The following is a 25432-nucleotide window of genomic DNA, read 5'->3' as shown; positions in this document are numbered from 1 at the left end:
CCAAACCTTTTGGGATTCTGTGAGGTGGGGCTGCAGGGAATCCCACACAGCCAAACTTCTGGGATGATTTCACACCGTGCATTGAAAAAGAAACACAAAACGCACTCTCTATCATCACCTTCATGATAAATCCACATAAATGCTGTTCATTTATCAGTAAAAAATCCACCTGAGGCAACGGGGCTCAGGTCAGTCCCCAGGTGAGCAGAGCTTGGCACATCCCAAGTGCTTTGGGGAGTGCTGAGCTGCACCTCAGCCATTTGTCAGTGAGAAAAACAGACTCTGAGGTGTGAAATCAAAGTGTCTCTGAGCAAACCATGAGGGGAATGTGCTGCTTTCCCCACAGCTCAGCCTGCCTGGAGCCTGCTGGGTGCAGGTGAGCTCAGGGATGTCAATCCATGCAGGATGGGCAATGCCAGGCAGGAATTCACCGTGCCATGGAATATTCTGGGTATTGTGGCTCAGGGTGAGAAGCACAGCAGTGAAGACAAAACACAAATTGAGGAGTTCCCAGCTGCAGGAATGAAGATGCCAACCAAACCCTAAATGGCCAAGGCAGAGCCAGCTGAGGGATGGCTCAGCTCACACCTGAGCTCAGGTGAGCCCAGCGAGAGGTGGCACTGCCAGCCCAGCTGGAGCAGAGCCCGGGAGGATCTTTTCCTGAGGCTCTGGCGCCATCTAAACCCAGAGCTGGGATCCTTCACCCTTCCTGCTGCCTTTCAGAGCAGAGGGAACTCAAAACCCTTCGGTAACAAACTCCTCCAGCACGGGGTCTGTCGGGAGAAATTCCTACAGAAGGAAAAATGTGGGAGCTGAGAGAAGCCCAGGAAAAACTCTTTGGGAGAAACCCCAGCACTGGATAAGGTCAGATGCAGCAAGGAGTGACCCAGCACAGCAGTCTGTGTGCTCTGTGCTGGTTTGGAACTCTCCCAGCAATGCAATTTGGTTTTACACTCCAAGACCATTACCAGAGTTCAGCAGGGAATGATTATCTAACACAGGCATTAGTCCGTTTGCATTATGCAAAGAAACCTTTCAGCGACTTTGGACCTCGTTGAGCTGCACAAGGTGCTAATAATTCAGAGTTTCTCCCACACTGAGAGATTTCCCGATTGTTCAGAAGGATGCACACTGCTCCTGAGTGAGAACTCACCCTCAGCTGGGTCTCCCTCAGAGCTTTGCTCTCCTGGGATCAGCTGCTGCAGTTATTTGCTTTTCTTCTGATCCCTTAAGCGACCTGCTCCATGCTGTCCTTTTCCTGGCATTTATTCAATTTTTTTTTTCCCCCAGTGAGTTACAGAGCAACAGTGCTGACTTTTTGTCCTCGGCTGCCCTCCAGTGACAGTGTCCACCCTGGAGTCCCACTGCCCACCTGGGCTCTGCTGGCCAGGATTTGGGGACATGGGGACCTGCAGGACATCACCAGGCTGCAGAGCCTCTCCTCTAAGAGACATCAAAGCAATATTCCTAAATTAAGAACTCTCGTGCCTCAGTGACAACTCCAGCTTTAAAGATTTACTGAATTTATAATCCCACATTCCTGCTTTCTACCCAAACACTGACCATCTTTCTTTTAGTCCTTGATGTTTAATTCCATCTTGGTTCAAATTCTCCTATCCAATATTAGAAGTATCATCAAATGCATTTTTTTTACATTCACTGTTAAGCAAACGGGAGCAGCAGCAGCTGTTGACACAAGGTATTATTGAGGTCTGACTTACCTAACAGTTCATTAACTCCCAAAATGTTCTCTCCAATTCTGTTTTGCAGAACTGGCTTCATAATCAAAGGCTGGATGTTTGGATTTCAAAACAAAAACAAACATCGGGGAGCACAGTTATTCACCAGTCAGAAATAATCTTGCATTACACAGAAACATGTAAATCTGATGGGGGCTGACCACCCCGAAACCAAACAGCAGAAAGAGAGAGAAATACCAGAAATGTGAGAACTCACTACAGCAGAGCTTTACCTGCAGCCAAAGCACTCATCTGTTAGGAACAGTCAGCTCTTCATCCCCTGGGGGGTTAGGAACACCCCAGAGCACAGCACAGACCCTCCCTGGAGGTACACCCAGCTCTGAATTCAGCTCTGCCCCACACACCTGAGAGCAGCAGCCAGCAGGAAACAAGGCTCAGGAGTCATTTGGTTTGGTTTGTTCTTTTGCTTTTGGGGTTTTTTTCTCCCAGATCCTGAAGGGAGAAGCATTTGCTGCAGGTTTAGACACTCCAGTCTCATGGGGTGACCCACATTCCTTTTTTTCTCCTGCTGCAGGTAGGACTCAGCACGGCTGGGAACCTGCTCTGGATTTCTGCCAACGAACTCACCACTCAGGGCCATCAGCCTCCTGCTCCAAAGGTTCCTGGCACAGCTCCAGAGGGACTTTTCCCTCCCCTCCATACCTCACACACCTGTGCAGAGGCTCGGGCAGGAGCATCCAGCAGGGCAGCTTCACCCTCTGCTGAACTCACTTGGTAAATGACAGCACCCTCACCCTGCCAGCAGCAAAATATTTTGGGTTCCCCCAGAGGAAGAGAAAGCAAAACTAAGCCCTTCAAGCTTCGTGAAAGAAGTCATTGAATCAGACCATGCTGTAAGTGCCTAAAAAAAAAATTGATTGCGTTTCTGATGTTAAGAACCAGGTGGGAAAGATGACAACGTTTTCTTGAAAACTGAAACTGCAGCGGGTCACACACATCCAAAAAAAAAAATTTAAAAAAAAAACAAAAAAAAAAAACCAAAAACCAAAGGCCCTAGGCCAAGGACAGGCTAACAAGAAACAAGTTGGGGCTTGCAGAACCTCCCTGCTCCACACAACACCAGTAACCACGATGCTGCTCCGCGTTAGCCCACACGTTACTCAATGCTTTTCTCATTCCCACCCAGGATTATTTGTATTCCAGAGCGCTGGCATCCCGTGCCGGTTGGCTGAGCTCGGTTATCAGCTCCCTTCAAATCCAGCCAACCAGGCTGGCGGCTGTTGGACTTCTTGGACACGAAAAAAAAAAAGACGCAGAAAAGGCAACAAGAACCTGACACCCGGCGGCGCGGCCAGCGCCAAGCCGTTTGTTTTCCCAGGTCTGCTCTCCCAGCCCCGGAGCTGGGATTGGCAGGAGATTTTGGAGCGCAGCGCTTTGAATCGCGGCGGGTGGATTTGGCAGGGCTGTTGCGCGGGCAGCAGCTGCGGGGGATGAAAGTACATTGCGAGCTCCGTTCTGGTTTGGGAGGGGGAGAAAAGCCCCCAAACCCCCTCGGCGGTGTCCGGGGCTGTCCCCGCGCAGGTGAGCAGAAGGCTCAGACCTGCGGCACCTGTGCTGAGCGCGGTCCGAGCGCTGACATGTCACCTGCCACCTCCCCCCGTGTCACCTGCGCTGTCGCATCCTCCCCACCCCGCGGGACACCCCCACGGGGGTTTGGTGTCGGGCAGCGCTGGGGGAGCCGCGGGGCGGCTGTGTCGCGTCCCGGAGGGCAGCGGGAGCCGCACGGACAGCACGGAGCCCACCGGACAGCACGGACAGCACGGACAGCACGGAGCCCACCGGACAGCACGGACAGCACTCACCGGGAGCGGCGGCGCCGCGCGGGACGGACTCGGCGTTGCCCATGGGCGGACGGAGCGGGTCGGGACGGGTCGGATCGGGTCGGCTGGGGTCCGTGCAGGGCAGTGCGGCTTTCAGGAGGCTCTCAGGCAATTCGGCGCTCTCGCCGCGATTCGAAGCTGCCGCTCCGCCCCGCCCCAAGCCAGCACCGCCAACCGCGGCCGCGGGCGGGACACGGGCGGAGCGGAGCCGAGCGGCACCCATAGGCTCGGCACGGCTCGGCCCGAGCCGGGTTCGTTCCCATCAGCTCATCCCGCAGCCGTGCAGCCGCAGTAGGAGGTGCCCAAGCCGCTGTCATCCCGCCCGGAGCATCCCCGGCAATCCCAAAGGTTCCCATCCCTGTGCCGCACCAGCGAGGGGACACACGGAATTAACGGGGGGCCTCTCCACGGCCCCCGACAACGCGGAACTGTTTCCTTTCTAAAAAGGCTTTAAAACGCAACCCCACAGCACAGCAGTCCCCTCGCTGTCACCTGTGCCAGGGCACGGCTGCTCCCAGGAAAGGTGTAATGACCAGGAAAGGTGTAAAGACAATGACACAGAACGGGGTGAGGGTTTGTTCCCCATCCCGAACAGCGAGTGGTCCTCTCGTGCCACGGAGCTGCGAGATTTGCAGCTGGGATGAGTCCTGCTGCCTTCTGTTCCCCATTATCTCGTTTACTCCTCTGTTTGGCACAGGACTGATGTGGACTTCGAAGGAAGTGAAAAAGCAGAATAGAAGGTTTGAAATTCCTGAGTGTCACAGGAATTTCTACTGTCACAGCATCCCAGCCACCCCCGGGAACAACAGAAAGAAGGAAAATGACAGTGGGGAGGCCACCGTTTGTCCCTATGCTGATTTCCTCTTCCACAGCTGCATCCAGAACATCATTACTGGGTGCCAGCAGCTTTGAATTGCTGAAATAGAGATGAAGACACATCCTGCCCTGAAAACCACGGACAAAATAATGGGAACATGATGTACAGACGAGTGGGTTGCTGCTCGGAGCCTGGGAATGGGCTGAGTCCAGCAGAAAAGGAACCACCATGGTTTTTCAGGAGCGCTGCTGCCTTCCCAAAGCCCACACCAGACACCAGGGATATGGGCTGGGAAGGGATGTCCTGCTCGAGTGTGAGCAGAGCGTGACAGTGACATGCAGATGCTCCTAATCTGGCCGCTAATGCACTTTTTATCTCCTCCCTCAGGTGCCAGCGATGTGACAAGCCTCGTACTTGGGTGACCTTCAGAGCAGCCTCCTGAGCTGACAGTGCTGTCCTCACACGGCAGTTTATTGTCCCTCATCACCAGGTTTGGGGCATTAGTGTGCCTTGGGTTTCTAATAATAACCTTGGAACAACAATCCCAATCCGGTGCAGCCTGGAGGAGGCTGAAGTCAGACCTCATCAGGGGCTCCAGTTCCTGTGAGCAGTGACAGGACCCAGGGAATGGCTGGAGCTGGGTCAGGGGAGGTTTAGGTTGGATATCTGGAAAGGTTGTTCCCGCAGAGGGTGCTGGCACTGCCCAGGCTCCCCAGGGAATGGGCACAGCCTGAGGCTGCCAGAGCTCCAGGAGTGTTTGGGCAGCACTGCCAGGGATGGACAGGGTGGATTGTTGGGTGTCTGTGCAGGGCAGGAGCTGGATGGATGATCCTGTGGGTTCTTCCAGCTCAGGATATTCTGTGATTCTATGTATAATAACAGCAGCACAAGGCAGAAGTGCTGAGTGTTCCCAGTGGATCCTGAGCAGGTTGGGACTGGTGGCAGACAGAACCTGCAGCCCTCAGGAGCTCCAGCTGGTGCTACAGAAAGGCCCTGATTTCTCTGACTTTCTCCAAGGCAAAGGGAGGAGGCTTGGTGCTGTTTGTTCCCAGAAAAATCTCAGACACACTCACATTCCTGAGGAGGGCGAGTAGCACACGGAGCAGCTTTCCCAGCCCTCTAATAACAGAGCCATTGCTTCCACCTGGGCAGGTGCACTGAGAACCTGAGAGCACAGGCAGCACGTGCAGAGCTGCTGCTGCTGCCAGGGCAAGAGGCCCCGGGGCTGGTGCTGAACAAATCCTGCCCTTTCCCTGCAGCTGGGCCACAATCACAGCCCTGCCCTCCTGGCAAGGACATCCCCACTGATGAGAGCAGCCTCCTGCTATCTACATCTCCTCCCACTGCTGCTCCAGCAGCTGCCAGGCTGTGCCCAGGAGGAGGAGGAACACCAAGCAGGTCATGTGTCCCTCTGCTCCCAGGGACAGAGATAAAACTCTTAGGTACAGAAGATAATATTCTGGCAGAAATGTACTGTTTTCTAGGGCAGCTGGTAGCAAACCTCTTTGATCCCTCCCTGCTGCTTCCCCCCATAAAGGAAGGATAACACCACTCAGGGAGGGTTGGATGGTTGGTGTTTAAAACTGGCCTGAAGTGTTTGACACTGTCTTGAGCAGGGAAAGAGCTATCAAGCACCACATCCCCCAAAATAGCCCCTGCATTATCCTGGACTCTTCCTTTATCAGGGTCATGCTCTGGGCAAAGGCTCAATTAGGCTGAATTTTCACAATGTTTTTTCCACCGTTGAAATATCACAAAGAGCACAGATTTCTCAAGGAGATTTGGAGCCAAAAAGCATCGATCCTGACTTTCCATTCCATGCAATCTGGCTGGCAATGACCACACTAATGATTTCTTTAAATCACAAACATCTGCCTCTGCTGAGACCTGAGCTGAGCTTCACCAACCCACTCCGTGCCAAGACCACCAACAATCTGTCAGGCAGGACTAACCCTCAACATGTGCTATTGGCCTGGAACCAAAACCCTCCAGCAAAGAGAGGTTAACTCCTTTAATATCTCCCCCCTCAGCCCTAGGGACACAGGATCTGCACCCTGAGCTGGCTGGCACAGCTGCATGGGGCAGCTTTCCCAGCAAGAAATGGGGAGGAAGATGCTGGTTTGCATTCCTCTCCTCTCCCTTGCTCTGCAGGCCCTGGAAGAATAACTCACTGTAGTGAACACACAGAAATGAGAGCAGCTCTTGCAGGGGGAGAGCACTGGAGAGATTGCCCAGGACACATCTGGGCTCAGCAGGTGCTTGTGGAGAAATCCTCAGAATTCCCTCTCCCCTCGTGCTGCCAGAGAGATGCTTGGGAAAGGTGCAGGAGATGCCCTTTGGAGCAGTGTGCAGCAGCAAGGATCAAACCCTCACTAATGCAGGGATACTTTTAGTTCTGGCAGTGTAATCCTTGAAAAAAACACATTTTCCATCCCGAAAATCTGATAAATGCAGTGAGAGCAACACCACTCAGCTGCTTTTGCAGTAGTTTTATCAGCAGATCTCAAAGCACTTCACAAACCTTGGTTCCCAAACTGGAGAGAACCCCAGACCCAGGGAAGAGGAGGAATAACATTTTCATCCCAGTCACTGAGGGGCTGTTCTGGTACAACCTCCCACATTTCCCAGTGCTCACACTGGGTTTGTATCCCACACCTTTAGGCTATGTCCCTGCCCAGGGCAAGAGGTTGGAACTAAATGGAATTTAAAGTCCATTCCAACCCAAACCATCCCTATGATCTCACCCAAAACTTTTTGTGCCTCCCCCTCCACACTGAAGAGCAAAGAAAATTCAGTCACTTCACATTTTTCAGTGCACAGCTCTGTTCAGGGCCAAATAACAAAACTTTGTTCTTCCTGTGAAGAACAGCTGAGTGATGTGACAGATCAGCACAGCTGATTCAAGTGAGGCTCCCTCCAGCACCACTTGAATCCTGACCTCGGATGGCTTTACCAGACAATGTTCTTCCCCTACTTTTCCAGCATTTTCTCCCTCTGTCAAAAGCAGATAACAACACTGAGTTGTCCCCTCAGGATGCTATGGGAATTAAACAGGCAATTATTGTTAGGAAAATTAATGCTGTGAAAACACAGTTATAAACAGGGAGTGGACAACTCAATTGCATCATCAGCACTGTCATTACAGGAAATGTAATCAGGTATGGAGCCCCTCGTGATGGTTTTGCAGAGATACAATAAATACCTCAGCTTTGAATTTCACAGAACCACAGAGGTTGGAAAAACCTCACTAAGATCATCGAGTCCAAGCTGTGCCAAATCCCCACCTTGTCCCCAACCCTGAGTGGCACCGAGTGCCACCTCCAGCCCTTCCTTGGACACCTCCAGGGATGGGGACTCCAAACCTCCCTGGGCAGCTCCTGCCAAGGCCTGAGCACCCTTTCCATGGAGAAATTCCTGCTGCTGGCCAAGCTGAGCCTCCCCTGGCCCAGCCTGAGGCTGTTCCCTCTCCTCCTGTCCCTGTTCCCTGCAGCACAGCCTGACCCCCTGGCTGCTGGCTCCCGTTCAGCCGCTCTCACAGCATCCCCAGGTTCTTTCCCCAGGGTTTTCCAGCCTCTCTCCTCTCCGGCAGCGATGCTGCTGCCATTCCCCGCTAGAGGGGAGCTTCTCCCTACAAACCGCCCGTCCCGCAGCGGCACAGCAGCGCTGCCCGGGCTCAGCGGGACAGGCTTGGTTTTCACGAAAATGGTCCTGGCGAGCACTGTGGGACGAGTGGAGGAGTTTTTCCCTCGGTTTAGCTGGTGGCAAGCAGTTCGTGGAGAGTTCTGGTGGCTCCAGGCACAGCCCAGCCCTGCCGGTACCTCCATTCGCCTCTGGAAGGGAATCGCGATGCTCTGGCTGCACAAAAACCATGTCAAGACAGCCGAAAAGGGATAACATCCTTCCAGCGAGCTACTGCAGGGCCTTCCCCAGGCAAAGCTGAAGGCTTTCATGTCATTAGAGTGTTCTGCAAGATGGCAGAACAAAATCTCAGGGAAATATTTTAATACAGAGAATCTCTCTGGAGTAACCACGGACCCTGCAGGAGGGAGGTGACATCGAGCTGACATCCTCACCTGCCTGCTGTGAACAACCTTCCCCAGCACGGGAGTGGGCAGGGAGGGCACAGAGTCCCTGCCGAGGCCACGGCAGACCTGTCAGACACGGCTGGCAGCTCCACACACACCTAAATGTCATCCGATAAGAGCACGGAAAACCAAAAGAAGAAAACGAGCCAAAACCCACACGTCTGCAAGGCCACATGAAATGCCATGAGGTCACCGGCAGTCCCCCACCCTAGTCCCCGGGTTTTGTCCCCCAGAGAGTCCCCAAGCCACCCCAGCAGGTGGCATACAGACCCACGGAACAGGCTGTAATTAGACACGGTTAATGAAGCAGCACCTGACACCTCCCAAGCACAGCTCTGGGATTTATTGGGCTGAGCAATAAATGTTGGGGTGATGTTCTTATGTTCCTTCTCACCCCAGAGCTCATTCAAGGCTGGACATGCCCATTTCTGGCCTGGGAATTTCATATTCCATGGATGCAGACAGTGTCCCTGAGGACTCTGGGCACTCTCTTTGCACCCATCCATCCAATTCCCTCACCCACAAAAAACCTCTCTGGCAGCTCCCCACAGCCTCACAATATGCAGGAATTCACAGATGAGTGTCCCAGTTCCTTAAATTCAGCCTGGAAAAAGATTTCTGTGTAGGAAAAAGATCCTTCCAGAGAACACAATGAGCAAGGTAGCCCTACTTAAACTCCTGGCAGCTATTTATTTACTCATTTTGCCACAGCTATTTTAGAGGTTGTCATATGAGAAGGAAACTAAAAATAATTAAAAAAAAAAAAACTTGGCTAATGTGACAGCAAAGCTGGACAAGATGAATGTCTCTGATTGCGACTCTTGTTACCACAAGTTCAATCACACTTCAGGAGGTTCTCACCCACCTTTCCACCAGACTGAAAATCCAGGTATGGCATTTTCTCATCATACCTAGAAAATATGTTGTTTACCATATAATACACATCTCTCAGGGCCATGTAAGAATGCAGTGGTGGTGCAGCTTTCAGGGGCTGAAAGCCCTTCTCTTTACACTAGAAGGGGCAGCAGCAGTTTGACATGGGGCTGGAAGTCCAGATGTGGGAGGTGTCAGAGAGCAACTTCTGCTTTGGCTTAGCATGAGTCACTCCATCACTCCCAGAAGTCACAGGACTTAGTGGACTGTCCTTTCAAATGGAAACAAATGGTGGAAAATGTGCTGAGGGATATTTCAGAGTGAGTGGAAGCTGATAAAAGCACTGACATTTGGTGCCTGGGGCTTGGCAGGGTTACTCAAGCGACCTGAGCCTGACTTCTTTCCATCCCTCTCTCTCCTCCATTGACTCCTGGCTGATTTTTAACAGGTTACCTCATGACTCAGTCCCCTCTTTCTTTTGTGCAGAGGTGCTGGAGGCTCAGCTCCCTGATAAAGCCCAGCAGGTTGTGCAGCAGCAGTGACTGCAGAGTGAATAAGAGCCTGAGATCAGCGGCACTTCTGCGCTGACGCAACGTCTCCCCGAGTGACATCGTGTTTACTGCCAGCCCAGGTGTGTCCCCTGGCCACTCAGCAGGACCTTGCTGGGACTCACAGACACCCTTCACACCAGCATGGCTGAGGTTTCCTCCCCAGGTGGCAGAATTTTGGTTGAAAAAAGCCACCTGGGTTGTTTTTTCCTTCTCCAACAGGCTCCAGATGGCTGGTTAATGTCCCATCGTGGCTCTGGAGGTGCAGGTCAGTGAGTCAGAACCTGCTTTTCTCCTCCCTGCTTCTCTCTGCAGCCTGGATTTGCATCCAGGCTTTCACTGGGAAAGCCTTGAGTTGTCCAAGCTGTTTCCCAGCGTCCTGGAAACACAGAGCTCCAAGAGCTCTTCGGTGACAAAAGTGACACAGACACAGCACAGCTGGGACAAACCTCCCCCAGCGCTGAGGAAGGGGCCTTGCTTTTCCCAGCAAATGCCAGAAAAGTCCAGAAAAAAGATCAAGCAGCAAATAAAATTAGCACTGTGGGCTACACGTAACCTGCCAAGAGCTCACTTCGTGTGGGAAGGGGAAGTGCTGGAGGTAGCATGACCAAGGTATGTGGGAGGAGGCAGAGAAGGAAAACTGATCCATCCATCCATCCATCCTCCCCCTTTGCTCTGCTTCAAAATACCAGACCAGCAGCCAGAGGGGGAGGCTAGAAATGTCCAGTCAGCCCAGGAGCACCAGGAGGACTCGGCTGTGTCTGCAGCATTTAGCAAGCCTGGGAATGTATGGCCAGGAGGGTCAAGAGCTCAGTTGTGCAAGCAGGATCTTAAAGGGCTGCCTGGGTTTTTTTTCTATTACTAATGATGAGAGCATTAACCTCAGCTCCTGCTGCATGGCATCAGCTGCTCAGTCCTGGACTCACCAGAGCTGTCTCTGCTTCCCTCCCTCCCTGGCCAAATTCTTCCACCCACAGCAGAGGATCCAGGGAGGGTTGCCTTTCCTGACCCATCTGCATCCACTCTCCATCTCCCATTTTTCTCTGCCACCTAAAACCATTCAGGCTTCTCCCAGAAGGTTGTACAGAGGATGATCAGCTTCCCTGTGCCATGGAAGACAAGGACCTGTTCTGCACTTTTGATTCCAATTCCCATGCTCTGGAGGAGCACTGGGACCTCTGGGGTGGCAGGGCCTGGCATGAGGTGCAGACAATGTCCTACCCAGGAAGGGTTGGGGGTTAGGAGGGTGATGTCTGCTCACACAGGGACTTGTCTTTCTCTTACAGATGTGGGTCAGACTCCCCTGCTGAGCTCCCTGAGTTCAGGATGGGATCAGGATCCCAGACAGACAACTAGCAGGGCCCTGCAGGGACAGATGTGACCCAGATGTGGGTTCACATTGCTCCCTGCAACTTTGCCCCTTCTTCTGAAGTGGATTCCAGGACTTGGAAACCTCCTTCAAGGCCAGGCTGGATGGAGCTCTGAGCCCCCTTGTCTAGTGAGGATGTCCCTGTCTGTGACAGGGGCAGAGCTGGAATGAGATGAGCTTTAAGATCCCTCCAACCCCAACCATTCTGCGATTGTCACCTTCTCCTGAGGCAGAAACTCACCCCCTACTCCTCCCCTCAGTCCTGTGAGGGCTCGAGGGGGACAGCAGATCAGCACCCAGCAGCTCCAAGCCGTGCCCAAAGGCAGTGACCAGGGCAGAGCTGGCGGTGCAGCAGGCAGAGCAGGACAGGCAGAGCAGGACAAGCAGCACCAAGTCTCCTGCCCTGCCTGCACAGCCAGTTCCAGGGCCAGGGAGGCTCCCTGAGTGCCCCGACCAGAGCAGCACAGCCTCAAACCCTCCCTGCTGCAAGGGGTGGGATTCTCCACAGCATCCATAATAATCCCTTCACAGGCCCTCAGCCATTTCCTGGAAGCTTTGCCTTTTTCAGCGCCGTGAAGCCCAGGCAAGCCTGAAAAACCCGTTGGGTTTTGTTTCATGTTGATTCGGTGTGATTTCTTTCCCTCTGCGCGGCTGCCAGCGCTGCTGTGCCGTTGCTATGTTTTGCGGTGGTTAAGCACAGCACAGCACGGCTCCCTCTGCCAGCACTGACGTGAACCCTGCGGGGCTGGAAGGAGCCAAACCAGCCCTACAGCACTGCAGGGACAGCGTGGGGCCACCCCTGCCCCACAGCCCCCTCCTCGCTCCCCCAGAACCCTGCAGAGGAGAGAAACAAGGCAGCAGCTCTGCATTTCAAAGAGATTCAAACTTTTCAAGGGAGGCTGTGGCCAATGATGACACCAGAACAGTTGGAGCTGAGCTCAGAAACTTCCCCAGTGGATTTTTGCACCCTCCAAGCTGAGGCTGAGATGAGGTTGTAGCAAGGTGGGGTTTGGGCTCTTCTCCCAGGTAACAGGGACAGGAGGAGAGGGAACAGCCTCAGGCTGGGCCAGGGGAGGCTCAGCTTGGACAGCAGCAGGAATTTCTCCATGGAAAGGGTGCTCAGGCCTTGGCAGGAGCTGCCCAGGGAGGTTTGCAGTCCCCATCCCTGCAAGTGTCCCAGGAAGGGCTGGAGGTGGCAGTGAGTGCTCTGGGCTGGGGACAAGGTGGGGATCAGGCACAGGCTGGGCTCAATGGCCTCACAGGGATTTTCCAACCTCACCAACTCTGGGATTCTCTGGTGCTGGCAGCCCTGTGAGTGGAGACATTCCCAGCAGTCTGACACCCCGTGGGGACTGAGTTTGCTCTTCCCCAAAGCGCACACACAACACAAACCCCAGACTGGCCAGCCCTGCTGCACAGGAGGAGCTGGGCTGTGCCCCCAGACCCTCATCACCCCACACCAGCACGGTGGGATGCCCAGGGCAGGAGGAAGGGGCTGGGCTGCTCCCCCCAGCAGCTCCCCATGCGTCAGGAGAGGCACAGGGCTGCTGCTGCTGCTGCTGGGATTGCAAAACCCTCGCCTGCGCCGTGTTTGAGGCTGGTTTTTGCCAGCGTTACCAGGGTACAGCAGTGACTAATTCTCTCCGAACTTTCAGTTTCAGCCTCAAGCACTGCATTTCGGAGGGACCTGGTGTGTGTTGTGTGGGTCAAAATCCCTCAGACAGCTCGGGGCTGTGGCTATCTAGGGCAGAAATACCCAGAAGCCAAGATCAGCCTCATCACCTTGGTGCTGTGCAGAGCTGGCAGAAGCAGAGTTGGTCCCACGAGGCTGATGGGATGGGGATGAGCACACTGTCCCCTCTCTGACTGTCCTACAGGTGCTGAAATACTGCTGGCCAAAAAAATCATTTGTGTTCCTGGGAGGTAAATGAAAAATGCTGCGAAAAGGAGAATGTGTGCAGGCAGAAAACTGAGCAAAATGCAGCGAGGAAGAGAGTTTTAAAGTAACTTCTATGAAAGCAATGTCTGGGCACTCATTAGACCTTAATCAGCAATTAAGGAGCAGAAAGAGGGGTGAAGGAAGGAGATGATTGCTTTTACTTGTGGGGAGCCCATGTTCAAGCATCAGCCTGTGCTTCCCTCCTGCCTTCCTCAAGGAAGCCGTGGGCTCTGTCCTGCATATTCTGGAAAAGTCCTGGACGTTCTGGAAAAGTACAGCCGCCGGGAGAAGTGTCTGGATGAAGGCTCCGGGGCAGGGAGGGGGGTTTGCTTCCAGCCTGGCGTGTGAAAAGGAATAGGGCCTGGCGAGGTGCCATGGAAAGGGCTTTCAGGAACAGCCTCTGGAGAGGGGAGCGGGGAGGGGACAGGGCCCCGCGGAGCTATGGCAGGAATGTCCCCTCAGGAACTCGCTGTTCCTTCCTGCAGCACCCACGTCACTGCGTCAGGCAGGGAGGATCACACAGCCCCTCTGCTCCAGGCTGCTCCGGAGGGGATGCTGTGTGCTCAGCCCCATAAAACAGCTCCTCACGGGGGGAAATGGGGGACAGGAAGGAAATGCATGGATCCACACATCCGAATGTGCCAGCAAAGAGCTCCTGTGCAGGCAGTGAGCAGAATCCCAGCATCACTGAGCTTGGAAAATATCTCCAAGGTTGCTGAGCCCAGCCTGTGACCAATCCCCACCTTGTCCCCAGCCCAGAGCACTCAGTGCCACCTCCAGGGATGAGCACTCCAAACCTCCCTGGGCAGCTCCTGCCAAGGCCTGAGCACCCTTTCCATGGAGAAATTCCTGCTGCTGTCCAAGCTGAACCTCCCCTGGCCCAGCCTGTGGCCATTTCCTATTGTCCCATGTCACTTGTTACCTGGAAGAAGAGCCCTCAGGGGACACAGGGGACCCCTGGATGCAAAGCTGCTCCCGCAGAGTGCTCAGCACAGCAGCTGGGCCACCACTCTTTATAGCCAGTGAGCTCCAGCACCTCGCCTGAACTCTGCAGCACGAGGGAACAGCAATTCCTAGCGCTCAGGAAGAGGATAAACAGATCACAACAGCCACCAGGCAACGGGACAAACAGCAGAGCCCCTCTGCAAACACCACCCTGTGTCTCTGGCTGGGACAAGTGGCAGCTCAGCTGCCACCACACTCCTTGCAAAGCCATTTCTCATCTCTTTAGGTAACTTAGAGACACCCCTTACTGGCTTAGAGGGGAGGAGGAGGATGGGGAAATTGAGACCTCTAGGATCATCCAGGATGGGCGATTTGGTAGAAAGCCAGGCTGAAAGATGAACAGCTCAGAGCAACTGGTGCCACTCCTGACATGGTGATATTTTATCTCCGCTTATGTCACGCTGGGAAGGACACAACAATGGAGAATTTGCAGCTCCTCTCCAAGGGTTAAACTGTGTTGCTGAATGGAAATTGGCTGCTGGAGGCAGGAGCAGAGCTTTCCCTTTGCTACCCCAGGAATGTGACATCCCCTCTGTAACGCAGCCTGCGGTGCTGTTCAGAGCCTCTCGGTATCACTACAAGGCATGCAGTAAACCAACAACTCCTTTCGATTGATTCTTTTTAGGAATTCCTTTAAGCCCTGGTGGACAAATGGCATTCTGCTCCTCCTGAGATCTGGTCGATCAGGAGTGAGAAACGGGTCCAAAATTGGTGAGAGCGACCAGCGATTTACAGCCCCGCATTTAGCATCCCTCGCTGCCTCGTTAAATGTTTCGGCATCTCAAACTTCCCCAGCAGCCCTTTTCAAACAAACGCAAAGCCCTCCAGCGTCCTCAACAAACCCCAGCTGTAAACCAAAGCCAGGCCTTTCTGATTCCTCATCCATGAGCAAAGCGTTGGCAAGGAGCTCTGGAGAGCAGAGCTGTCCCTGCGGGCGAGACCTTCGCAGCCACCACCTCTCTCTGCTTCTTCTCGTGCCTCTCCTCCAGCTGTGCCCAGCTGTTCCTCACTCTCCCTGCCTCCAAACCCGTGAGTTTCACACCAAAAAAAAAAAAAAAAAAAAAAATCTCCGCGCTCCCCCCACCCAGGAAGATCATTTTGCACCAGGAATAGAGCGCGCTATACTTGGGATGCATCCCGGGCGCCTTAAAAATAGCCCCGGCGGTGCCACGCAGGGCTGTGCCAGCTGCCAGGACAGCCAGCCGCGGGGCCAGCGGGCAGATCCTCCCCTCGCAAGGCCATAAATGACCATGGTGCTCCCCAGCACGACCGATTGGTGCCGGGGTGGCCAGCGGGGTGGCCAGCGGGGTGCTATGCCCGACAGAGCGCTGCGGGCTCCCTCCTGCCCTCCCCGGGACCCTTCTCCCCACGCTGCGCATTCCTGCGGCTCATGGAAGGCATTAACACCAGATAAAAGCACGGAGGAGCCCAAATGGAGCATCCTGACGTCAGCCGTCCCCGAAAGGCTGGAAGGGAAGCTGTAAACAGAGGAACAAAAGGAGTTATAAACACCCATCCTCGCTGGCGCCTGCGGACAGGCGTGTAGAGGATCAAGAGAAACGAGGAAAGGTGCTGAAATTTGGGGGCTGCTCGGTGCTGAGATGTCTGCCGGCTCGCTGAGGGAGGAAAATCTCCTAACGGAGTCGGAAGAGCGGAAGAAAGAAAGACCGAAGGGATTTTTTTTTTTCTCCTTGCACACAGCTTTGTTCCCTTGTGTTCCTCCCCGTCAGTAGGAAAGGGTGGGAACTATTGTTCGATCCCGCTGTTCAGCTGGCTCCTCGCACAGCTCCCGGGGCAGCCAGAAATCCTTCGGCTCCTCCTGACGCAACAGAGGCTCCAGCCGAGCTCCAGCAGCCACCAAGCTTCAGCTGTGACCACTTGGATGTTCCTCTCGCCCTGTGCTAATCTCAGTGGGTGCTGCAGTTCCATTAGTGCACCTTGGGAAGCCCTGAGATGTTGGGTTCCTCATTCTTAGCCAGCAGTGAGGACTAGAGGTGTTTCCAGAGGTCACCTCGAGGGGTTTCCAGGGGTCACCTCGAGGTGTGACCCACCTAGACCTGGGAGTGGGAGCAGAGGCCATCACAGACATGGTTACAGGAGAATTGAATGGCCTGGGTTGGAAGGGATCTTAAAAATAATCTCATTCCACCCCTTGCCATGTGCAGGGACACCTTCCACTGTCCCAGGTTGCTCCAAGCTCTGTCCAGCCTGGCCTTGGACACTGCCAGGGATCCAGGGGCAGCACAGCTTCTCTGGGAATTCTATTCCAGGGCCTCCCCACCCTCCCAGGGAACAATTTCTTCTGTATAAGAAGAAATTCTTCTATTCTTCTGTCACCCAGCAGAGCCCAGTGACACAGGGGAAATGCCACATGTGCCCAGACACAGCCCGAGTTCACAGCTGATGCTATCGCAGCAGACACGTGTGGGACTCATGGCTTTGTTTTAACAACAAAGACCAAGAAAACATCCTGTAATGTAACATTGAAAGCAGCACTGGAGGGATTAAAATAGAAAGACGCACCAGCCACGGAGTTTATGCCATTTGTTTCTATCAACAGTGTCCCTGGCTAATGGGAACAAGCGCTGGGCACTTCAAATCACTGAAAAGCAGCAGAGTTCACATCTTTCTGTCCTGTGTTTTGTATGCGAGACGGATTCTTACACATGAATTATCGATTTAATTATAATGAATAAATAATATATACATTATTTCATTTATATAATTAAATATACAGAATATCCTAGGTCAGAAAGGACCCACAGGATCATCCATCCAGCTCCTGGCACTGCACAAACACCCAACAATCCCACCCTGTGCATCCCTGGCAGTGCTGCCCAAACACTCCTGGAGCTCTGGCAGCCTCAGGCTGTGCCCATTCCCTGGGCAGTGCCAGCACCCTCTGGGGAACAACCTTTTCCTGATATCCCAACCCCTGACACAGCTCCAGCCATTCCCTGGGCGCTGTCCCTGCTCACAGAGAGAAGATTGTACATGCACTGGGCACTGCAAACAATTGGTGTAATTTTTAAGATCCTTGTCACCCAAAAATCCCTGAAATACATCTCTGCAATCGTCAAGATATCATAGCAGAAGACAAGGAAGGATAGAAGTTACCAGCTGGTCACAGAGTATCAGAGCAGACTATTAGAGTTAATGCACATCCGCAGTTTAGATCCTCCCTAAATTAGAAAAACCTGCCATTAAAACCACATGGTGCTATGACCCAGCTGCTCATTAACAAAACCTTAACAAGATTTGAAAGAAGAACAAAATACTGATGTGTGAAAATTTTACCATCGATCCTATTTTGACAAGAATTTTGAGAATATACTGAAAATAAACCACCTTTTTCCAGTGTGTAAAAGTCCTGAAAACAAACCTTCATTAGCCATCTCTACCACAACTGCTGGAGAACAAAAAAAAAACCTCTTTTCAAATAAAATTAAATTATATCAGAAATTAGAACTCTAAAAATGACACTGTAGTTTATTATTTTAGTACAGGTGGGAGTTACCTTTGGCTCTGAGACAGACTGTAATTCAGAAAAAATATATTGTGTAGTAAAACCTGTTAATTTGTAGCCAGCTGGTTACTGAGTGAGAATGTAACTACGTCATATTAGAGTCCTCTGGGGGTTTATTTTTAAACACGTCCTATAGTTTAGGGACGAAAACGTACAGAAATGAGTGGCACTGGTGTCATACTGAACCCTTTGTTGAGAAATGAAGCATTTTCTGTGGCCCTTGTGATAACCCCAACGTGGTGTAGAGAGCGAGGAGACTGGAATGAATTGGCTGACGAAATTATTGCTCTTCACAGCCCTGACTCACCCAGCCTGAGCACCAAAAAAAACCCTGGGTGAGACCTAATGGGGTTCCAGCTGCCTGCTGTTATCAGCTCCCACAAACAGAACATCCACCAGTAGTTTTTCTTTTAGCTCTCAAAACACCTCCAAACTCCAAACTGCAGCTCATCACAGCCGAGGGGAGCTGGAAGTGCCCAGGCTGTGTGAGCTCAGCCCTCCCTGTGCCAGGGCTGCAGGGGAAGCCCAGCGCGACTCATCGCAGGAAACGACGCATGCAAATGCTGCAGCTCGAGAACCCCGCGCAGGAAACCCCCAGCCCGAGCTCCCGGGGCTCTCAGACACCCTCAGCTCATGGCTTGGGGCTCAGCACAGCCAGCCTGGCACTGCCAGGGGGGACAGCAGCCACACAGGGCAGCCACTGACCCCTGGGAATGAAAACTCTCATGGAGAGGGGAAAAACTAAACCCACACCTGGAGGACAGGCTGCCCACAGCATGGAAGGACAAAGAACAAAGATTTCTGCCCTGGTTTTGGGCACTTTTCTTACATTAACAGAGCCAGCTAGCTCCGTGCTGGACTCAGAGCATCAGGTCCAGGTGGGACCTTGGCAGGACAGGCTCAGGTTTGTACAACTGCACTTCCAAAATGGGAAACAGCTCTGAAAACCAGGAATTCTTCACCCACCCCAGCAGCAGAGCAACTCAGCTGCTTCCCCTCAGGTACCTGCGTTCATCCCTTGGAGGTTGTGCTCAGGATCTCATGGCCACAGCCTCAGCCAGGTCCAAATCCTCACAGCAACGCCAGAAAATTCTCCTTCTCCCCACTCTCTCCTTTAATACCTTGGTCCCACCTAGCCTCTCACACCCTTCACGGGTGCTAACAGAGCCCACCTGGGCTGAGCCACTCCAGGATTGCCAATTCCCATCAGCTGTGCCCTCTGGCTCTAAACAGAGAGGAGTGGGAAGCCCCACTCAGCACAAACCTCGGAGCTAATTTGTTCTTTCGGCATGAGTGGATTTGAGCCTGTTTTAGCTTAGATTTGGGGAAGCCAAAGCCTTGAGCAGAGTCTGGCTGCAGTGGGTCTGTCACAGACAGTGCTGCTGGAGCAGCAAAAGGATAAGAAAGAGGGTTGGATGGGGTTTGAGGCGTCGTGATTTCTCACCACACTGTGACAGTCACACACCACAACCTTTTCTCCTTCCCCATCCTACTGTGACTTTGTGGAGCTGGGGACTGGGCTGCATTTAAACACCACCTCCAAGCAACTCTCAGTGCCCTTTCTGCTACCCTGGAGCCAGGCAGAGGAAAAAAACCCAGGTGGTAACCGGGCCAACGAGATTTGCCTGCGTGTGATCTGGATGAAATGTTCTTTTTTTTTCGGCGTAATGGCATCACACATCCTTGTGGCCCTGCGAGTCTGATCCTGGGGGTGACTAATTCAGGATAGTCCCTAAGCCTGAGTACACCCTGCACCTCTGCCGCGCTGATTACAAAAGGCAAAAGCTTTGAGACAAGGGGATTACCCAAGACACGTCTAATCTGGAGCTCTGGGTCTGCTTGTCGTGTGATAATGGGTAGGCTGTGTCCCCTGGGTATGGCATCTTGCTGGGGGGATTACACAGGGTTCTGAGCTGTGTCCCCGTGTGGGCTGGCTAGGGACACCTCTGGGCTGTGGGGACACATCGTGGGTGCTGTGCTGAGTGATCTGTGTGACTTTTGGGGTGTCAGTGTCCTTGCTGTGGCACTCTGGGGACCTGATGTGTGTGTCCCCATCCCTGCTCTGCCCGGCACACAATGGCCATTGTTTGCCTTCGGGGTGGGTGAGCAGCCTCTGGCTTGGGAGGAACAAAGCCCGGAGCCAGTTCCTGCAAACACCAACCATGCCTTTTTATCACTTCGTGACAAATTGGTTTGTCAGCAGCAGGAAGTGATGTTAGCGCCGTCCTCAGCGAGGGGAAACTCCTCGTGGTTTCCATGGGGATGTATGCAACTGGAGAGCTGCGGGTTTATATAAACTGAGAGCCCCACACACGCCTGCTGCCTGCCAGGGTTCTGGGGTTGGATAGCAGGGGATGGGCTCAGCCGAGTCCTGCTAGCACAGAGGGGCAGCCAGCTCGTGTTTAAATGGGAGTTTAAATCCCCAAACCACGGTGAACTGTGTGCTCGATATTCCGATCAAACAAAGCAGCAGAGCTGGGAGAATAAACGAGTGAGAAGTAAAGATTCTTCCACGAAGTTAAGCCCAGCTGTACCACCAAAGCATCCTCCTGCTCTGCCCCACACCTTGCCAGCCATCCTGCTCCAGCTGACCCCATCCATCTCCCCAAAACTGTCCCACTGAGGTGACATTTGGCAGTCTCACTCTGCTCTCTCTTCCCTGCTTGTCCTCCCAGTGTTGGCACCGGGAGCAATTTGGGATCTGGGAGCGATCCGATCCACAAGTTTGCAGGAGTCTGAGACTCTGGGCAGCGTCAGAGTCGGGTTACAGGGAATAGCAGAAGAATCCCGATAAAGACTTGGAAAAGGGCATCGGATGTCAGAGCTGGAGGTGCGGCTTGCTCGCTGGCTGGCAGCTCAGCCCTGCTGCCCTGGCTGGCTGCTCACAGCAGGCTTTGTGCTGAAGCAGCTCTATCTGCACCCCTCTGTCAGGTGCCTGCTTAGGTTATAAAAGCTGATCTGCTGCCAGGTAATGAGTTTTATTGTTCCAAGAAACACATAAACAAGCTCCCGCGGCTGACAGGGAGCGGATTGCTGTTTGAATTGCGATTAACAGGCAGGATTTTTTTTTTTTTATTATTATTATCAGTTGCATGGCCAGGGCTGCCAAGGTTGTATTTTTCCACTGAACAAGCTCTGCTTTGCTTTGAAGGTGAAAGTTTGTTCCACCCTTTACTGCAGGTGTAAAAAGGCTCCCGTATCCAGAGACAGCCTTGCATACTTAATCAGGACAGCAACGGCAGGTTCAACACACCAAGGGATTTTCCATGAGCAAAGGGGTTTTGCAGGACTTGCAGCACGGGACAGGTTTCGTGGAGGATATTCACTTTGAGGTTCAGGAAAATCAGACTTTCTAAGTTCATTTCTCAGTGCCCAGGGATCTCTCCTCCTTTCAGCTGCTCCGTTTTTCTCCCTCCCTCGGTGTCAGGTTGAAAGTCGGTGGCGGCTGACGCGGCGCTGACGGCAGAGCTGCTTCCGAGGGGCAGCTCACGTGGAAGAACTTCAGAGGCAGCAGTGCATCATCCTGTCCTTCAAGGGCACCTTCTCCCAGGAGGAGAGGCCTGGATTTTAGCACCGTTAATACCCCAGGTGACTTGCAGGATTGCTGCAGGAGTTTGTGGTGCTTTGCTCGTCTTGTTACACAATGAGAGCACAACTGCTTTATGCTCACAGAAATCTTTGCCTGTAAACTTGAGATCACAGCTGCTAAAATTCCTTGATTTGACAGTCATAATCTGCTGTGTGTGCCTGAGCAAAACCGTTTTTGACGTGGCAGAAGTTGGATCTGGCTCTATGAATATCAGATAGCCAAGGACTGGTGGCTCTCTTGTGAATATGGGAAACCCAGAGCCCTCCTGCTTCCTCAGCATCCCTCTCCCTGGTACCAGCATTACCCTGCCTGGGAAATCAAGCTTCCAGCTGCATCTCACACCCATCAGCTGCCCTGGGAAGGGATGCTGCAGCAGGGATGCTGCCCTGCCCCACAGAGCCCATGGAGAGGTGCAGCTCAGTCCCAGAGCCCAGCATTAACCCTGCAGCTCCAGCCCTGCCTTTTGCTGTGCTACACATCAACTCTCCTCTTTGCCCAACAGAAACACCAGATCCAAGTCACTCCGGTGATAATCTCCAGCAGGAAAGAATTTATTTGGGTCTGGGTAAGAAAATCGGTGAGTTGCTAGTTACTTGATCCCTTGTCATGCCCTGATTTGTTTACAGGGATAGCCCAGCCAGCCAAATACCTCACTCCAGGCATCAGAGGCAGTTTGAGTTACAAAAAGGATTTAAGGAGGTGGGACAGAAAAAGGAAACTTGGTGGGTTTGTGCCAAGCCTTAGAGATCTGTAGGTGAATTTTTAGACTTAACCTTTCAAACATTAAAAGTAAATAAGGAATAAGGAAGCTTATTCCTCCTTCTTAGGAGAAGGACTATTTTAAATTCAGTGTAGCCCAGTGCCCAAGTCTCAGCTGATTCAAACTGTTACAGCCATCAGGGCAGCCAAATCCACTCCCAGCTGAGAAACCAGCCTTGGCTCACTGCCACTGCACACAATTACATGGGGACAAAGAAAAGCTCAGGTTAAGAACCTGCAGCAGTTTCTAGTCAATTACGTTGTTTAAACCCATTTTTCTCAGTCAAGACCCGAGGCCAGCAGAGTTGAAAATTACAGCTCTTCACCCAGGGAGCTTCCACGTGAGTTTTGGGACTGTGAAATGCAGTATTTTAAAGAATATGTAATCCAGGTGAATAGAAATATCATAATTTATTCCGTTTGTATAAAAAAAGTTATAATCATGTAACAAAACTATGTCTTCGTAAGAAGAAATATATTATTTCACATCATAAATAAATCAGCAAACATACAACCCTTGGCAACTCAAAAAAAAAAGCACTCGCCTGGTGCTTTCATGTCAGTGCTTGGGAAACAAGAAGAGCTGACAGATATACACACACAGGATTATAGTACCAAAAAATACTGAGGTATTTGGTTTCTCTAGAAATGAAACTTTTACGTTGGTGAAGGCCAAAAAAAAAAACCCAAAACAAAAAACCCCGACAACAATGCACTAATGTAAAAATAAATAAATAGGACTGTCATATAAAAGGGGACAGCATCAGTGTTGCTCAAAGTGTCCAGGAATGGGAATACTGGTTAGCATGCTACTAAACATGGAGCAGGCTTGGGACAGACAGAAGACAAGGAGGGACAGCTCAGGAAGAGCCAGTGTCCTTTGATCTCTGTGCAGACATCCAGGTATTGGCTTGACAAGTCAGAAACACCTGGTTGCTCTGGCATTGGGTGAGCTCCTCTCCGTTTCCAACACCGTTCTGGGACACACGAACGACTCCCCACAAAAACACAAGTGACTGGTGACACTGTCCCTGTGGTTATTGCACTTCTGAGACAGCAAGTCTGAGTCCTGGGCCACATCTTTCACCCGCTTTTTTTCAGCAGCTGGGAGAAGTAGTGATGGGGCTCTGAAGGTAGTTCAAAGCGCTGGACGTGGTGTGAACTGGGATGGAGACGGGGAAGTTGAAGACGGTGGTGGTCGATGCCCCCCTGTCCAACACTGCCATGGCGGGGCTGCCAGCTTCTGCCGAGCAGTTGGGGGCAAGGACCTGCGACTCGAACTGCAGCAGCTGCCCCATGAAGCTGAAATTCGGGGAGATGATGCTCCTCCTCTGCTTGACAAACTCGAAGGCTTCGTCCAGCTTGACTCTGTTGGTCCTCATGAGATAAGCAAGGCAGATGGTTGCTGAGCGGGAGATGCCAGCCTGGCAGTGCACAAAGACCCTTCCTCCATCGTTCTTCACAGAGTCTGAAAGAATCAAAGCACTCGCTTAGCAAACCAGTCCCACTGCTTACAGAGGTGGGAAAAAGCACGGGCTGCTGTTTTACATTTCTTTAATCCATCCCTTCCTTAGCCTAAGAGGTGCACCCGGAGCTTTTGAGACAAAGGGACTCTTTGTCCTGAGGAAAGCAGCTATTTTCACTCTGGGCTCCAATTCCAATTATACTAATAGCTCCTCCAGGTCACTTTAGCAGTCTTGCAAGATTACTTTAATTCTGATCCGCTTAAATTCACTCTTTTCTGCAAGACCAGCGCCTCTTGAATCAAGATTGCAAGCAGCTTTACGAAGCTAAGATTATGCCTGTGAGTGGAATTAAATTAATGGAAATGTTCCCCGAGTGTATCTTCCCAGTGGAATGTGATTCCCCGGTCACAAATGTAGTTTTTACTGGGGGAAAACCATGCCAAAAACCACTTCCCGGGGGACGCTAACCCAGAAAAAGCACAGACTATAAAGAAGAGCTCATTTACCGATGAAATCGATCGCCTCGTTGAACCAGGAGCTGATATCTGCCTTGTGGTTATCCTCCACGGGGATACTTTTATACTGGTAGTGCCCTTCGAAGTGATTGGGGCAGTTGGCCGAGACGTTGATTAACGCCGTGATGCCCAAGGCGTCCAGCATGTCCTTGCGGGAGGCGTGATAGGCGCTTCCCAGGTACAGGAACGGCAGGATTTCCACGGGCCCGCCCTGCAACAGAGAGGAACAGCGCGGGTTACCCCCGCCCGGTGCTCCGCGCATCGCCCGCGCCGCTCCCCGCTCGCTCCCCCCGGCGCTCACCTGGTCGTACAGCGGGGTCCCGCAGGAGCTGCAGCTCGAATCGGCGCTGCCGGGCGCGGGGCTGGCGCTCAGGGGCAGGCTGAGCCCGGCGGGGGCGGCCGGCTTGGTGCAGAGCTCGGAGCAGGCGGACGAGAAGGCTTCGTAACCTCCTGCGGGGGCAGAGCGGAGAGAGGGGCGCGGGGTGAGCGCCGCACGGCCGCGGGCACGGCGGGGCAGCTCGGCCCGGCGCCCCCGAGCCCTCCGCGGCCACTCACCCTTCAGGAAGCAGATGCGGGCGCCGCGGGCCTCCCTGCAGAGGGTGCCGAGCGCCAGCAGCATGGTGCTGTCGCGCTTGGGCATCTCCAGGTCGGCGCTGCGCTCGTCCAGCAGCACCACGGTGTGGAAGTGCCCCTGGCGCAGGCGGGCGCGCAGCTCCTCGTTGGGCACGACGTGCTCCAGAGCCAGCGCGCCCTTGGCGCGGCGCCGCACGATGGTGCTCAGGCGGACGTTGCAGGAGCCGCGGATGTGCGCGGCGTTGAAGGAGAAGAAGGAGCGGCAGTCGAGGACGAGGCACTGCGCGCTGCGCTCCTGCAGCAGCCCCCGCAGCGCCTCGCACTCCAGCGCGCACACCCGCAGGTTCACCATGGCCGGGCTGGGAGGGCAGGGCGGTGTGTGCAGAGGTGCCGCTGTCCCCGAGTGTCCCGCTGTCCCGGCCGCGCTCCGCCGCTCCCGCCTTATATGGGGGCCGCGCCGGCGGGACGGCGTTTTCTCAATGGAGCCGCGTCACGTGGGGCAGCGGGGGGCGGGGCCGCCGCCATGGGTGACGTCAGCCTGGCCGCGCGCCACCGCGGGCGCGCCCGGCCCCGCCGCTGTGACGTCATCCGCCGCGGGGCGGCCGGGGAGCGCGCGCGCGAGCCCGAGGGGACACGGGGACGCGCGCGGGTGTGTGCGAGTGTGTGTGTGCCCCGTATGGACACCCGTACACACCCGTACACACCTGTACACACCTATACACACTTATACACACCCGTACACACCTATACACACGTGTGTTCACGGGCACGCGCACGGACTCGGCCGT

At 53.4% G+C, this 25432-nt stretch overlaps 2 protein-coding genes and 1 long non-coding RNA gene across 4 annotated transcripts in view; 1 reads left to right on the top strand and 2 right to left on the bottom strand.

Moving 5' to 3' along the window:
* Positions 1 to 3714, bottom strand: part of NEURL1B (neuralized E3 ubiquitin protein ligase 1B) — a 119214-nt gene extending 115500 nt beyond the window's left edge. The window contains exon 1 of the mRNA XM_085074009.1: positions 3563 to 3714. Coding sequence (XP_084930135.1) covers positions 3563 to 3605 — 43 coding nt within the window. The 5' untranslated portion in view covers positions 3606 to 3714. The remainder of the gene's footprint in view (positions 1 to 3562) is intronic.
* Positions 3715 to 14158: 10444 nt separating this feature from the next.
* Positions 14159 to 16930, top strand: LOC146431396 (uncharacterized). The gene is made up of 2 exons (XR_014854944.1): positions 14159 to 15500; positions 15614 to 16930. It is a non-coding gene; the product is annotated as an uncharacterized LOC146431396 (long non-coding RNA).
* Positions 16931 to 22482: 5552 nt separating this feature from the next.
* Positions 22483 to 25081, bottom strand: DUSP1 (dual specificity phosphatase 1). 2 transcript variants are annotated; one of them, XM_085074001.1, is made up of 4 exons: positions 24627 to 25079; positions 24373 to 24521; positions 24063 to 24282; positions 22483 to 23558 (listed from the first exon to the last, which is right to left on the bottom strand). In XM_085074001.1, exons 1-4 carry the CDS (start codon positions 24994 to 24996, stop codon positions 23188 to 23190), a joined length of 1110 nt encoding a protein of 369 aa, XP_084930127.1. In that variant the 5' UTR covers positions 24997 to 25079; the 3' UTR covers positions 22483 to 23187. The 2 variants fall into 2 exon arrangements, with proteins under 2 accessions (XP_084930127.1, XP_084930126.1); XM_085074000.1 differs by having other exon boundaries at positions 24373 to 25081.
* Positions 25082 to 25432: the final 351 nt, after the last annotated feature.

This window comes from Lichenostomus cassidix, chromosome 13 (genome assembly GCF_008360975.1).
Source record: "Lichenostomus cassidix isolate B80296 chromosome 13, HeHo_3.0, whole genome shotgun sequence".
Lineage (NCBI taxonomy): Eukaryota > Metazoa > Chordata > Aves > Passeriformes > Meliphagidae > Lichenostomus > Lichenostomus cassidix.
This window is presented reverse-complemented; position numbering and strand designations above follow the sequence as displayed.